This window comes from Arvicanthis niloticus, chromosome 21 (genome assembly GCF_011762505.2).
Source record: "Arvicanthis niloticus isolate mArvNil1 chromosome 21, mArvNil1.pat.X, whole genome shotgun sequence".
Lineage (NCBI taxonomy): Eukaryota > Metazoa > Chordata > Mammalia > Rodentia > Muridae > Arvicanthis > Arvicanthis niloticus.
The window spans coordinates 22,303,204-22,319,347 of record NC_047678.1 but is presented as its reverse complement, the minus strand read 5'-3'; the positions used below and the strand labels follow the sequence as shown (position 1 = coordinate 22,319,347).

Sequence of the window (16,144 nt, the reverse complement as noted above, 5' to 3'; positions counted from 1 at the left end):
ATAGGTTAAGCACTTGAGTACTTGCACAGCTATGTCACTTAGGGGTGATGGAGCCAGAAGCTCAGCAGGAGCAATGGCCCACAAAGCTGGACTTCAGTTCTTTTGTAAAGGTGGGGGGTCTCATGTTACCTATGCTGGCCTTGAACTCCTGATGTAGCTAAGTATGACCTTCCATTCTTGGTCCCATTGCTGCTGCCTCCTGACTGCTGAGATTGCAGGTGTGTGCCACCTCACCTGGCTCAGCCTTCAGTTCTGAGGGAGCTGGGATGCACTGTCTCCTCCAAATGACAAGAGAAGGTCAAGGTGGGAAGGGGACTATGGCAGGGGCAACCAGAGGGAGCAGACAGGAAGAGAGGAGGAAGGGCATAGCCAAGTGAAACCAAGCATTGGGTTGCACGGCTTCATTTTAAATAATTTCTAGTTTACTGGGGGATGGAATGAAAAGGAGGAATTTATGAAGCAAACGAAAATAGATAATTATGCCTTATAAAATTGCTGTCTGTGAAAAACTGTGCAGAAGGACTGGTGTGAAAATAATTACCTTGTTACATTTCTGACCGCAAAAAACCCTTCTTTCTGTCACCCACACGGGAGAAATTTTGATGGATCACAGAGGCAAGCTGGAGCTTGTCCTGTTTCCTTTATTCCTTCTTCAAGTGCATTGAGGTGTCCCCTGGCAGCCTTGGATGGAGAAATAGGATGAACGGGAGCTTCAAGGTTACTTGGAAGAGAAGGTACAAGGGTGGCCAACCCTGTAAGTCTCCCTGGAGGCTATCCCTTGAGCTTCCTTTTGACTCATAGAGAGGCAAGGAAGCTGAGTGGCAAGAGTTAGGGGCTTTATGAGTCAGGCCCCAGTGATGTGAGATAGAATAGGTTATGGAGCCTTTTGGCACATGGTGCTTCCTCATTGGAAAAATTAACTAAGATGGAACTCACACCACAGGATGAAAACTAGGGTCTCACTTAGCTAATGCCACCCTGTCCAGGAGAGCTGGGGTGTGGGACTCTGAGATCAGTGCTGGAGAAGCTCCAGGGAGAATGATGGCACTCTGCTGCTGTGTTCCCTCTTGAAGTGTCAAGAATCCCTCCCATTCTTTTCTCTTGGTTTATGTTTCATATTTTAAGGGGCTAGTGTTTGTGTGTACGTGTCTGAGTGTTTCTGCATATACCTTTACCTGCATATGTGTGAGTGTAGGTATGCTTCTCTCTGTAGGTACTTTTTATGTGCCTGTGACTGTGCATATGTGTATCTGTATGTGGGAGTGCACATGTGTGGATAGGCTTATGTGATATGCCTGATTGTGTAATGGCCACACATGTGCAAATGACTGTGTGTACCTCTGTATACTCATGGAGGGGTGTGGCAGTGTAGGTATGTGAATATATATGTGTATGCCCATGTATAAGTGTGCATGAAAGTATAACTGTGTAATTATGTATGTGAGTGCCTGTGTAAACATGTGAATACATATGTGTGGGCTGATGAAAGTATACCTGTGTGTACTTGTCTGTAAGTGTGTGTGTGTGTGTGTGTGTGTGTGTGTGTGTGTGTGTGCCTATATGCAAGTGTGGATGCATGTGTATGTTGATTGTGTGAATGTGTAAGAGGGTTGGGGCTGTGAGTATATGTGCCCATGTAATAATATAGTGTGTTCGGGAGAGGGGAAGTGTGTGTGTGTGTGTAAAAGTGAAATTGTATGAGTGTGTGAATAGACTTGTGTGAGAGTATGTGAGTGTAGCTGTGTGTAGGTATGCATGTCTGTGTGTGAATGGATTTGTATGAGTGTGTGTGAGTATATGGATGAGTCTGTGTGCTGAGGTAGTCCCAGGTCTCGCTGGTCCTCAGAGTAACCAAACCTTGCTTTTCATGCAGTTTTTACTGAGTCGGTCAGAGCAGTGTGCAGTCTCACCATACACAGCATTATCCGGGCATGACAATGAGCTGAGGTAGAGAACAGAATGGGAAGTCAGGAGTACATGCATCCGTAGAGCTGGGAGTGCAGATGGAGGGTTCAGAGGGTAGGTGATGGGCATCACTCCTCAGGCTCCCAGCCAACTGAGGCTGCCTACAGGGAGGGACTCTTGGAGTAGATAGGGCAGGAAAAGTTCCTATGCTGTGAAAATTATTCACTTAGGACAGGAAGCGTTATCAGTTGGGAACTGCTTGCTGCTTGCATGCTGTGCGTTGGAGATGCTTTTAAATGTTTCCAAAAGTCAGTCTTTTCTTACACATTTGCCTGTTAAGATATGGTTGTCGGCAAACTCAGAGGAGGATGCTCCTTTCATAATTAGCTCACTTTTGCTGACCAGGGCTTTAGTGAAGGAATCTCCATATGCCTCACTGTACTGCAAGAGTGAGAGGTTTGATGTCACACCAATGTATGCATCTGTGTTGTACACTTGAAAAAAATCATTTGGTTTTCAGCTTAAATACTTTTATGCGCACGTGTTTACATGTGATTGCAGATGTATGCATGTTGACATGGAGGCCAGAGGTCAGCATCAGTATCTTCCACCTTAGGAGTTGAGATACGAACCCTCATGGTACCTGGTGCTCATGAATTTGACTTGACTGACTAGGGATCCACTGGTCTTCACTAGCACTGGTGTTAGAGGTATACACTGCTGGGCCCGATTTTACATGCATGCTGGGGATTTGAACTCAGCTCCTTTTGCATGCACAACAAACTCTTCACCTGTCATTTTTAGTTTTGTCTTAAGAGATAGTCTGCTTTCTGTTTTGTTTTGTTTCTTGAGGAAAATCCAAGCAAAGGTCATAAGCCAAAAAGAGCCAGGGCAAGATGCTTTCTGATCTCTGGGTCTGGGCTCACAACCTGCCTGTACCAGCTTGATAAATGATCTGTACATATGGATGCAGCATGGAAAGAAGGTGGTTGCAAGCTTCAAGCTATTTATAACTGTTACTCCTGTTTCGAGAAGGGTCAGCATCGCCCGTGTAAATGTGCTTTTACACTGCTATAATCTGAAATTTCTTTTCACAGTTGCTTGACCAGAGTGGGTCTAACCCTTATGAAGCCCTGTAGAGTTTAAACTTCTAAGCTAATAGCCAAACACTCCTGGTGACCACACTTCAGTGTTTCTTGGGAAGATCCCTCAGGGTAGCAGATTGCTAACATCTGGAACAGCAGCAAACTTCTCCATGCATGCTTTTTTCCTCTGGCAACACCGAGAAAGGATTCTCCCTCTTTAATTTTTTAAATTTGTGTTGATGGACAGTTCAGACATGATTCGAGATAGCCGTTTCCACTGTAAGCCCCTAGCACCCATCATTGAAAGCGAATACTCCCAGGCCTTGTGGTGGGACATCCTCCCACACTTGGACATTGTGTTGACCTTTAATTGATCATTGAGGACCAATGTTTATGTTTAGTGGATTCCACATTTAAGGAAAATGTTTTTCTTGTTGTTTCATAACCATCTCCATTAACTAAATATTATTTTAATCTAGCTCCTCACACAAAGCATTTCTTGCAATCTTCAAGCCCCTGCGGGTCTTCTGGCACCTTCTGAATGTCTCAAGTCTTCTTTTTTGTGGTTGGTTTTTTTTGTTGTTGTTGTTTGGTTTTTTTGTTTGTTTGGTTTTTTTTTTTTTTTTTTGTGTACAGGTCCACTTACTATTGCACACTGTGTGGAGGTCAGAGGATAACGTCAGGCTTCTTCTTCTATCAGTTCCCTTGTGTCTATGTGTCTGTGTGTGTGTGTGAGATGTGTATGTGTGTATGTTTTGTGCATATATATGTGTGTATGTATGATGTAGTTTGTGTATGGTGGTTTGTGTGTGGGTGTGTGATGTATTTATGTATGTGTATGTAGTTTGTGTGTATATGTGTGTGTTTGGGCATATATACATGTATGTATATAAAATAGTGTGTATGTGGTAATTATATGTGTGTGTATATGTGTGTTTGTGTGTGTGGTATATGCACATGAGCGTGTGAGTGTGAGTGCCTCTGCATGTCTGTACAGTCTAGAGAAGGACAGACACTGGACAGACACTCTCTGCTTTATTGCCTTGAGATTCAGGGCACTTACGTTTTCAGCTAGGCTAGCTAATGAAGTGTTAGGATTCATTCTTCGCTGCCCCCAATTCTAAAGGCTTGTTTGCAAGCATGAACAACCTTCCCTGGCTTTTTTATGTGAGTGCTGCTGATTCAGATTCAGGTGGTCACCGTTATGTAATGAACAGTCTAACCACTGTGCTACAACCCAGCCTCTCCACCTTACTTTTGAGACAGGGTCTGGAGCAGCAGAACCATTGCAGTACACGTGTATTTGGGTCCTTTCTGTGGTTATCTCTGTGGGAATCTATGTAGATTATGACCCCTGTTTCTGAAGGCTACTTACTTTAGGAGAAACAGTGATGGCAGCCCGGACTTCCACTCGCCTGCAGATCCTTACTCTTTCTTTGAGACTCAGGCACTGTTTTAAGTATAAACTTTCAGAGATAAGAGGGGATTGGTGTAAAAATGATGTATTTATTTAATTTCCTCTTTTTTTTCTGTTTTAAAAATTAGCCTAAGTCAATCCTTTTTTTTTTTTTTTTTTTCAATTTGTGGGCCCTTTTACATGAATGTTCAGTCTTGGAAGTAACCCTGATGTGACGTCTTTGAGTTCTAGTCTCCAGAAGAAAGAGACGGATGAGGGAAGAATGCTGGGAGTTAGTGGTAGCTGAAGCCAAGGGCTCTTAGATTCTTGCTTCACTTCATCCTAGAGGAGAGGACTGTCAGTAAAGAGTATGCATCTCTGCATCTGTCCTGTGCCAGGTTCCGCATCCCTTGAGAAGAGGATGCTTCACTTCTCACAGGGAGTATTCTGTAGCTGCTGCCCAGCATTCGCTTATCTTTCCACTGGACTAGAAACTCTTGAGGCATAGCTCTCATTTTCCCCCCACTCTGAATCCGATATAGTAAGAGCTCATCCCAGCTTATTGGTAAGATTCCTGCTGTTGATGCGGTGCAAACCACGGTTAGCTCCTGATTTTATCTTCTTCCCTGGTTGGGAGGCCTTAGGTAGGTTACTCAAATTTTCAATAGTTTTGTTCCTTTTCTAAAAACAATGAGCATATTGGATTTTTTTTTTTTATCATGCTTACTAAAAGAATGCATGCAAAATACCCCTTTAGCGCTGGACACATTCCGAGTGCCCAGTCAATGGTCTTTGCTTTTTGATGAGAAACAAGAAGTGAGCTTTGGACCCCTACAATATGCAACACACAACAAGACAATAAGAAGTGAATGGAAGGTACCAGGGCACTTTGGATCAGATGATTCAGGAGAGCCCTTGTAACCTGGCTAGACACTGATGTCATCTTGCCCTTCTGAATCATCTGGATCTCCAGCTCTTTAAGGGGATACCAGCTCACTTCCTAGATCCTCATCCAGCTTGGCTCAACACAAGATTCCAGTCCAAATCAGCTAAACACCAAACCCATCTTTCAACAAGAGGTAGGAGACTGAACTATTGCTGGGCCTCGGGTCAGTGTCTACTGCTGGGAACTTTTTTGGGTCACCATTGCTAGTCATACAGGTATTGGTTCACTGTACACCTGTTGACTGGTGACCTTGCCAGGGACCCAGGCTCAGAATCTACCCTTAACTCCATTAGACTGGCTGTGGCTGTGTCTTTGTCTCAAGCTACCGTCATTACTCTTCTCAAAGTCCATTCTAACATATGAACTTACAGCCTTATCATCCACTGGAATCAGTGTATTCCCAGTACGCTCATGGTCATCCCCCTGTGAGTGGTCACAGGTCCATCCCATTTTTTTTTTGTCATACATCCGCCTTTATTGTAAACAGCAGGTGGGATATGTAGCAATGGTAAAAAATTAATTTACAAAAGCAGAGACTTGGTGAGCTGCCTGGTGAGGTACCCTTGGAGACTCATACGTAGATGCCAACCCAGAGCAGGAGGAAGAGGACTCCAAAGCCCATGAAGAGTGAGGCCACCAAGGAGATGAGTAGCTCTTTGTAAATGTCACGGGTGTACTTGGTAGAGGTGACCTCGTAAACGAAGAACCAGGCAGTGAAGAACATGCCGATGGCCAGAAGTACCACAGTCAGGTGCGGGAAGACGGCCGGGTTCACTGGGCTGGTATACCTACTCATGGCCTCGAGCTCCATTTTGCCCCGCACAGGATAAACCACCGATCCGCCACCGGAAGAACACGTCCGGTCCATCCCATTTTTTGGTTAATATAAACAATGATTCTGCGGTATAAATGCATGAGCGTGCCTTGGGGAGCGCATATTTACTTCAAGGTAGAATTGATGAATTATAGGTACTTAACAAGTCAGTGGATACTCCCAGTATGCTTTCCCGAAAGACTTGACCAGTTTATACCCATGTAGTTGAGTATGCATCTCATTTCCCCGTGTGGCCCAAGATGTTAGTGAGACTTTGAATCTGTGCCAATTTAACTGATATCCTTATTGTTTTGCATATGTGTAAGTGGGTATTGTTTAATACATTTGTTAGCCAGTTTATTCTGTCTGTGTAGAACCCTTGCCTTTTCTATTTTTAAGCTGACTTTCAAAAACCCACTAATTACTTGTGGTACCCTCCTCTCTGGTCTCTGCTTATCTGTAACTCTGTTGTGGGTACATTTTTTGTCGTATCTAAATATTTTAGTTTTTGAACTTAGATCTGACCATCTATTTCTTTCTGGCATTGGGGTTTTGTCTGATGACTTTGTGTCTGCCATAAAAATAGTATCTGGGAAAGTGTTTGTGCTTAACTCATCTGTGTATCTGGAAGTTATCCTTGTGTAGTATACAGTATTGACATTGTATTTTTATTATTAAAATCCATTGGCCCCCATCAGAACTGCACACATCTTAGTGAGGCACTCCCTTCACTATGGAGTGAATACACATGCCAAGTTGTCTGTACTCTTTCTCTTTGATTGCCTGGTCTGTTCTGATACCAGTTTTAAAGATGATAGCCTTATGACATATTTTAATGGCCGACGAACCAACCCTCTGAATAGCATTCTTTTCTTTAAAAAAATCTTGTCACTTACTAAAAGATGTCTCTTTTGAAGATGGGCCTTAGAGCTACTTGGGCACATTCCATTATGCAGTCCTGTTTAATGGGAATTGGGTAGCACTGGGGATACAGATCACTTAGAAGTTACTGTCTTCTCTATGATGTTGAGTCTTTTCATCTGAGGACATGGCAGTCACGTTCCCTTTTATGCCCTTCAGTAAGGTTTTATAGCTGTATTACAAAGGCCTTGTGAGATTTGATCCTAGGTAGTTTATTGGTTCTGTGACTTACTGTGAACAGATACTTTTTTCATTATTTTTTAAAACAAGCAATCATGGGTAATAGATACTTTGGTAACTAGGTGAGTAGTGAGCCGGCAGAATCCAACAGAGGCTAACCACCAGTGTGGGATGACAGAGGTGGATTTGCCACCTGGGATGTACTCACTTCTAAGATTACTTTCCACTGTAAGAACTAGAGTATGTAGGAAGTGTCAGAATCAGGACTTGATCTTGAATGATCTATAGCTTCCTGAGACTACTGCCTACCCTTTTGAGGTTCTTTAAGGTTTTGTATGGGAAAGGTGGTAGCTGGAGAATCAGAAGTTTATGCACTGGAGCTGGGTCATCTACATAGTGAGTTCAAGGCCAGCCTGGACTCCATGAGATTTTGTTTCAAAATAAAATAGAGTAGAAGAATAGAATAGAATAGAATAGAATAGAATAGAATAGAATAGAATAGAACAGAATGAAATAATGTACACTCTGGTCAGTCCACACCTTGCTTCACTGGTGCCCTATCCATGAGACTTCATAGTACACTGGGTACCATGAAATCCCTGGTTGGTTCTGCACTCTGAGAAAGTGGTTCTAAAGAAACCAAGTTGTTTTTCATTTATGATCTGCAGAGCTGTTGAGACTTAAGATTCACAGTATCATTGCCCTTGATCCAGTTTCCAAACCTGACTTTCATCTCCCCATTTGTGCCAGCATAATGACAATCACTGAGCTCTGGATGGAGTCAGCTCACTTTAAACAACTGAATAATTCCAAGTGGTTCAGGTCCCAAGTGCATCTGTTAGGAATGACAGCCAGGGGATAGCTCCATGAAGATCTTACCCAAGTAAGCTCTAGTTTCCTATAGTATGAGAAATGAAGTGTTTACAAAGTCTTCTGATAGTTCAAGAAGACTCAGACAGGCTAAGCCTGCTGTTTCCCATCACAGAGAACTCCTTGGAGCCTGCATCAGCAGGACATGGTCTAAGATACTGTCTGCATAGCAGAAGGAGAAGGAGAAGAAGGAGGAGGAGGAGGAGGAGGAGGAGGAGGAGGAGGAGGAGGAGGAGGAGGAGAAGGAGAAGAAGGAGGAGGAGGAAGAAGGAGAAGGAGAAGGAGAAGGAGAAGGAGAAGGAGAAGGAGAAGGAGAAGAAGAAGAAGAAGAAGAAGAAGAAGAAGAAGAAGAAGAAGAAGAAGAAGAAGAAGAAGAAGAAGAAGAAGAAGAAGAAGAAGAAGAAGAAGAAGAAATGTCCCCTGACAGGAACTGGGGCCTGGGAAGCCATGACCATAGTCTACCTCAGTTTTCAAGGCTTCTAGCAAAAGGCTTCTGAAGGTCATGTCTTTAAAAATGACTGGACATAAATCTCCCTTTGCTTTAGAATGTCTTTGGGGATTCTGAGTGGTATGGCATCCAAGTGTCCCCTTTCTTTTGCTTCATCTGTGTTTTCTGCACTAGTCTCTTGAATGGACAATGACTGGAGACTGGCCACAAGAACACTCTCTTGAGGTCTGTTGCCTCCAGGCTTAAAGGTTTTCATCAGTCCTCCGTAGGCTTCTATCGCCCTCCAGTTACCCAGCTCCAGGGCAGACCTGAGAGAGGAACTGTCTCTGTTCCTGGGAGGTGGAGCCCATCCCTCTCTCCCAGGCAATTAGCTCTATTAAAGTCATGGGGAAAACAAGAATTTTCTCTGTACAAACGATGGTATGTGGTAAGGTACATGACACCAGGCTACTTGATGCTCCTGAAATCCCTCTCAGCAGGATCTCTCGTTGTTTTGACTAATCATTTCTTTCCTATTACTAACTGTTATGATTAGGGGAATTGCCTGTGTATGGGCCCAGTATGTCAGAGACTCTAATGAGCAGTGTGTGCAGACTTGTTCACATAACCCTGGAACCACAGTAGGTTCTCCTGTCCCTAAAGAGAAGGGGCTAAGATGATTGTAGACAGGAGTTTCCAATCAGCTTATGAGCTCTGTTCCCCCATTTTCCCCAGATGCTGTTATATCTTACCTGTGTCTTGAACACTTAAGAATCAGGACGGCAGTCAAGTCTCTGTCCTGGCACCTTTCAAACAGCCCCGTAACTTGACTCAAGTGGTTTATTTCCTCATACTTATGCTAAGGATAATAGTTCCTACCTTCCAGGATGTTCACAAGATCAATTTTACTAAGTTGTGCATAAAATGCTTAATGTTGTTCTTTATATATAATGTTATTAAGAGAAAATTCTGAGTTCAACACAGAGCTCTGTTGAATGTTGACCAACACCATGTCTCTGTTCTTTTAACTAGTCTCTATAGAAATTTACTCTAGGAAACAAACAATATTAGTTTTCTATCAAATAAGTTGCAGGTCAAGAAGTAACCAGTTGACAAACAATTCTTTTCATCACCATGAAACCACTCACTGGGAGGAAAGAGGTGCCAGTTATACACATCCATGTAGCAGACTCACCTTGACCTTGACACATTTTTGATCACAGACAAGCCATATTGCCTCTATGAACCTCAAGTTTTTTTCATCATAAAGATGAGGATAGTAAAGACTCAATTTTGGAGCAAAACTGGTGATAATATCTATAGAAATAATATTACAATAATCTGAGACTGTTCCTCGGTTGGTCCTTTATCCTGGCTCAAGCCACTCTTGTCCCTCATCTGGATGGCTACTGTGGCATGCGCCTGTGTGTGACACACACACACACACACACACACACACACACACACACACCAGTATGAGCAGGTCCTTCCTCATAACCTTCCTTAGAGTAAAATATTACTGAGAATAAAATTGCTGCCAGCTGTGCCCAGGACTTACATCATCTGGTCATCTGCCTCCACTTGTCCCTGTCTCTCTCTATCCTTTATCCCTCTCTTCCACTCAGTTGATTTTCTTATAGCAGCATTGCTCCCCTTGATGTTTCATAACCAGCCAACCACACTTTCTCCTCAGGATCATTGCAGAGACTGGCTCTTGCTTAGGGAACATCCTTCTATAGTCTAGTTAGCAGCTTCCGACTCACCCCGATCTAGTATGTGTCCAAATGACCTTATCTAGGAGAAGGCTCTCTTCATCTTCCCCAAGCCCACAGACTCTATTCCTCCTGTTCTTTATTACTAGAGCATTGTCAGCAGTGACATCACACATTTATGTACCCTTGGAGACATCATCTGACTCCTCCACTAGAATATAAACTCCACGAGAGCAGTTCCACTTGTGTTATTGCAACTGAAGTAATCATTACAATGTAATGAGTAAGATGGATAGCTATCATTAGAGAAGCTGTTTCTTAGCTTGCCAGCCCAATACAAGCTAAAGTCATTGGGAAAATATGATTGGGAAAATGCCTCAATCAGAATGGCCTGTAAGCCAATGAATGGGGCATTTTCTTCATTGGTGATTAGTGTTTGAGGGCCCAGCCTACTGTAGGTGGTGCTATCCCTGGGCAGGTGGCCCTGGGACATATGAAAAAGGTCATTGAACATGAATCTGAAGATCAAACAATGAGCAGTGTTTCTCTGTAGTCCTTCAGTTCTGTCTCCATCTTCCTGCCCTGCTTGAATTCCTGCCTTGGCTTCTGCTGTGGTTGGAATTTATAAGCCAAACAACTCTTTCATCTCCTTTGGTCATGGTCTTTATTACAGCACTAGAAAGCAAAGCTGGAAAGAAACTATTGACACTGACAGATGCCCTTTTAATCCTTTACTTATTGGAGTCCTGTATAATTCTTCTAATCAATTGTAATCTTTTGACTTTACCTGTGAGTGTGTGTGATTTGGCTTGTTGTAATCTAAAAAAGCCAGACCTCCCATTGCTAGTGAGTTGGTCCAGGGTTTCATTTGAGGCTGATTCCAAAGAGCACGAAATTGTCCCTGGGGGTGGGGTGGGGTTTATCTCACGTGGATGTTAGGATCCTACATATTGGTCCTAGGTTTCAATGCCCTCTCATCCCTACCCTAGGGTACCACCCATCACATTGGGAAGACTCTCAAAGGATGCTCAACATTGAAATATGGATGAACTCCAGTCATTTTCTGATGCAGACTTTTGGTACAACTCTACCTCTGGAAGGCCACCCAGAGCTGCTTCTTCCTCTAAAAAGGCAGAGCTCTGTATCTGGTGTTTAACATCCACAAATTTCAGGCATCCTTGGTCTGTTTTTTTTTTTTTTTTTTTCTCTCATGTCCCCGAGTTCTTCCAAGTTTCTGTTGTTGACAGGAAGATGTCTGGCATCCTATAATGACTCTCCTTTCTGTCCTTTTCATATCACCTTTCTTCAGCATGCGCTCAATAACTTATTCTCAACTTCCCAACAGTCCCCTTTACTCTATGACAAAATCTGATAGCTTCTGCTGTCTATGACCCCAGTTGTCGTGGTACCCAAAACAGGCTCATTAGAAACGATGGGGCTCAATTCCCGCTCCAAATCCTAAAACCATACATCGCCGCTCATCAGACTCTTTCCTATAAGACATTTATGGTTCCTTTCTGACCTCTTCTCGGACTTCTGTTCCTGGTGTGTTCACCATGGGAGAGGAGTCAGAGTCATCTTTGTGAGGAGGGCAGAGGAGAGAAGGTGAGCTGAGCTCAGGTTGGGAAGTGTCACAGTGACACATGGCAGTTAGGAAGGGTGAGGGAAGCATTTGTCTTGTTTTGTTTCATTTCATTTTGACTTTGCTTTAGAATAATCAGTTACCGCAGAAGGAAATGCAAAGGAACGTAGAACGTGTTCATGTGTATTTGATTACTGTCATACATCTCTTACAGTTGTGGGCATGTCCTCTGCCAGGTTATGTCACCTTCCAGCCAAGTTTGCTTTCATCCCTGTTCTGTATTTAGTGCAAGGAATAACGATAAGGCTGATTGCATTTTCTACATATTTTGCACCCATAGGAAAAAATGTCTACCTCTGTATTTCCCCATCTGCTACTGGCCCCCTGGATCGTATCTATTTTCCTATAGACATCCAAGGACTTTTCCACCTTCTCCCAGAAGCCTCCCAATCACTCAGTTGTAGCTCCTTTAATTAACTCTGCCACAGTGAACAATATGGATGGAGACGCTTTGACAGAACCCTCATTTTGGAGATCTAATGTTGGATCTACACTGAGTGCACCACCCAGAGTGTCCCGAGCACTTACATCTCAGTCTCTCTTATCATCTTCATCCCAGTGTCATTTTCCCTTCCTCCCCTCTGCTGCCTCTCAGCCGTCAGCACGTATTTAAACATGTGTTCATGTTATTCAAACTACAATCTTGACTCTTTTCAGCCATGAGGACATTGTACTTTAGATTTTTCTTGACCAACAATGCTCAAGGGTCTTGAGCATTAAATGTTCCTTTGGCTCATTCCCAAACCCTCCCTCAACCCTTTCTTCTAAAGAGAAACAGAGGAGAGAACATAACTTCCTGCATGAATAAGAAGGGGTTTCCTTGCCTGTATGTCAAAGAGGCCTATGAAGACCACCTTTCAGGAGACCGAGACAAGTACAAGCAAATATCACAAGTACAGAAAGTGTCAAGATCTAGACTTTTCTGGATACACAGTCCCATGTTTAAGAGTAGTCCTTCTTAGTTGTATTTTCTGGAGCTAAGTAGCCTGAATTTGTATACAGAATTTGACAGAAACAGTCTCCAAAATGTTTCTCCCTAAGAGTAGACCCAACCTCAAGGACAGAACTTCTAGATCAGATCTGAAAATGTATTTCCAGCTTGTCATCAGTAATACTTTTCAACCCATTTCCTTTATTTTTAACTATATGGATTCACAACCCCCAGATATGGGGTTTTGTACCTGAGTTCCCCGACATAGCTCCATCTCTGTAGGTCTAGTACAGTGCTTAGCATAATCCTGGCAGCAGAGTCTGTGCCCCTGGAGAGAATGGTCCTATGGGCTGAGTCTTAATTAGATGAGTGAATTAGGATTCTAATAACCCAATAATGACAATGATGGCAATCTTAGCCACTGACGTACTTGGTTCTTCCACATACCAACCACAGTGTCACAGTCTCATCTTTTAGCTGAGAAAATCAAGGCTTACGAGTTCATTTTCTCAAAGCTGTCCAAGTTGATTGGTATAAATATCCAGGGGGTTCATGGTCAGATGAAGAAGACTGGGAGCTCACTCACTCTGTGAACAGTCATGCACTGAGCACATGTTCACGTTTCTGCAGGGAAACCCAGTTGCTTTAGCAGATTCTACCAGGAGGCATACAATGAGTGGAAGAGACCCTTTCTGGCCGTATGGAGTATCGTGCCAGGTTGCATCTCTAGGACAGCATCATCTTACTGCTCGAATCCTTGGGAGACCCGGTGGAGAGATGTCTAAGGATGCAGACCTGATACAGCAGTGTAGATTAGCAAGATCTAGTTTCTTATTCCTTGTATGAGCCTGGAGTTCATTTCGAAGTTCTAAGACTAGGAGATTATTAAGATTCCTGATAAAGAAACTGGCTTTCGGAGCTTACCTGTCTCCAATACATTTTCCTTTTGATTACTCAAGTGTACTCTCATTTCCAGCTTGATGGCTACAAATAAACTCACTTGCTTTCTGCCACCCACCTCGGCTTTTCATTCTTAAACAAATAAAGTCATCTGACCAAAGTCACAATAAGAATCAGGGAGATTCTATCTCAAGATTATAACACTTTGGCTGGCCCAGTGGCTCTAGAAAGGATCCAGTTTAACTCTTTCAGGACCCTGTTCCATGTGACTGAGCCAACTCCTTGGCACATCCTGCAAGACATTGGAGACCCAACTTCATAACTCGGGACTCACCATGCTCTCTCCTCACCCAAATAGAAAAATCACAGCTCAAACACTTCTCCCATTCTTTCCAATGACTGAATTCCCCTAGCCTTTTAAACAGAATATGTTCATCAGTAGTAACCGTGGCAACAGATCAGACAGGCTTCAGAAAGCCTGTCTGTATGTAATTAAGAAAAACTAGGCAGCAGCCATAAGAGCCGGGAGCTCAGACAGGGAGACTGTGTTGCTGAGCCTGGCTGGGCAGTTGATGTGGGGGTGGGTTTGCTAATGTAGATACGAGATTGTCTTCCTCTCTTTTGACCTCCTTTTCTGCTCCCCTTTACGACATTTAGGTCTCTGTCCTGGGTATGTTTCTGGGAGCTTAAGTTCTGATGAATAGTCCTGGCAAAGAGTAGCCCCCTGCCCCTCACATTCCAGGAGAAACACCTAAATGGTCCTGGTACCTTCCTCCAGTGAGATTTTTTTTTGAAGGTCTCCATCTGCTCTTGTCACTCAGGCAGGAGAGCCTGAGCAGCCTGTCTTCAGGAATGTGCTTGTCTCCTTACCATGCCAGGGCCCAGGCACCTGCCATCCTCCTTGTTTTACCACCAAGCCCTAAAAGCACTAGCTTGCCTGACCCCAGAGCAGACTTCATGGGGTATAAAGGACAGAGCCCAGCCTTGTCCTGGGATCTGAGCCCCAGGGCTGTTTTATCTCACAGGACTTATTCTTATCTGAAACCCTCCCATATATCTCCAGGTTTACTTCTATCCCTGTCAGATTTCCCTCTCCTGAGATAAATACCAGCTCCATCAGAGCAGAAGTCTGCCTGCTTTGTTTCTTTCTTTTCTCGGCCTCCTAAGTGGCTGGAAGATCCCAGAGACTTTTTTTGCTACAATAGCGAGAAAGAATGAATGGGTGAATGAATAATGAATGGATTCCTAGTCACTCTTGTGGCCCAAACTTGATCCATCTCCATAAGAATACATTCTGAAATAAATGAGACATACCCCACCAGCGAGGGGGGCTGGGGAAGGATTTACATCAGACATTGCTGGCTTCTCTTGGATCTCAGTGCTCCACTCTCAGGAAAGGCCCTGGGTGCCTGGTAAAGGTTACTTAGAGAAATAATCAGGTTTATTCAATTCCGAACTTAATAACTATGGCTTCTTCCTGCTCTACTCATGAACCATTCACAGGGATGGTCACTGTGAAAAGCACACATGACTCAGAACGGGGCAGCCATATTTCATGCAAAAATTGTTCCTTAATAAATGTGTGTGTGTGTGGGGGGGGAATCCCTTCTTGAGTGAGTCTCCTGAGCTGGCCCAGTTGAGGCAGGACTGTCCAAGCCAACTCTTCACTTCCTGCTTTATGGCCACTTGCAGGGAGTCATGACTGCTATGTAGAGTCAAGGTCTGCCTGAGGTCCTTTTGTCTGCCACAAAAAGGTATCTGTCTAGAGTAGACGTTCTTGGGCTTCCCAACACTGCAACACTTTAAAACAGTTTCTTGTGCTGTGGTAACCCCGCCCCCCCCCCATACCATAAAATTATTCTGTTGTTAATTCATAACTGTAATGTTCAGAATATAAATGTCTGATATGCAACTCCTGAGAGCCAGTGCAGTAGGGGAAAGCTGGACAGGTGAGGCCTTTCTTCATGCACATAGAAAACAGAAAGGGAACCTGTGTGTGAAAAGAGTACATGGCTACTATCAGAAACTGGGGGAAGCTAGATAAGTTGCTATGTGGTCTTGGCTATTACAGACAAACCAGGTACCTTCTCATCAGGAGGCTGCAGTATGGTGAGGACGGCACAGAGCAACAGTCACTGTGCAGTGGCACAGTCTGGATTAGGTGCTTTAAAAAAATCTATGGGAGATCAGGTTGGGACTGTATGACTGACAGGCATTGAGGAAGGTTCAAGGAAAAGACTCTGGGGCTCTAGGAATGAGCTGGAGTTTCCAAAGTAGATAGGAGGGGAGGAACTCGGAGAACAGAGAACACCATGTACAGTCTCAGGAGGGTAAAGACATTTTAGAGCACACAGAAAATTGTAGAAACATTCCAAAAGGCTCTGCTGTGAGGGTAAATTGTCTGAGGAGATGGGG

General features: G+C 43.7%; 2 protein-coding genes across 2 annotated transcripts in view; one reads left to right on the top strand and one right to left on the bottom strand.

Annotated features, from left to right (window-relative positions):
* Ephb1 (EPH receptor B1) overlaps positions 1 to 16,144 on the top strand; it is a 427,245-nt gene that overhangs the window by 291,355 nt on the left and 119,746 nt on the right. The gene's annotated exons all lie outside the window — the stretch shown is intronic.
* Positions 5,782 to 6,187, bottom strand: LOC117693416 (dolichyl-diphosphooligosaccharide--protein glycosyltransferase subunit TMEM258). The gene has a single exon (XM_034484059.2). The coding sequence runs from the start codon at positions 6,141 to 6,143 to the stop codon at positions 5,904 to 5,906; it is 240 nt and encodes a 79-aa protein (XP_034339950.1). The 5' UTR covers positions 6,144 to 6,187; the 3' UTR covers positions 5,782 to 5,903.

Excerpts from the sequence above, each read along its gene's own strand:
- LOC117693416 (XM_034484059.2), bottom strand. The coding sequence starts at position 6,143 with ATGGAGCTCGAGGCCATGAGTAGGTATACCAGCCCAGTGAACCCGGCC.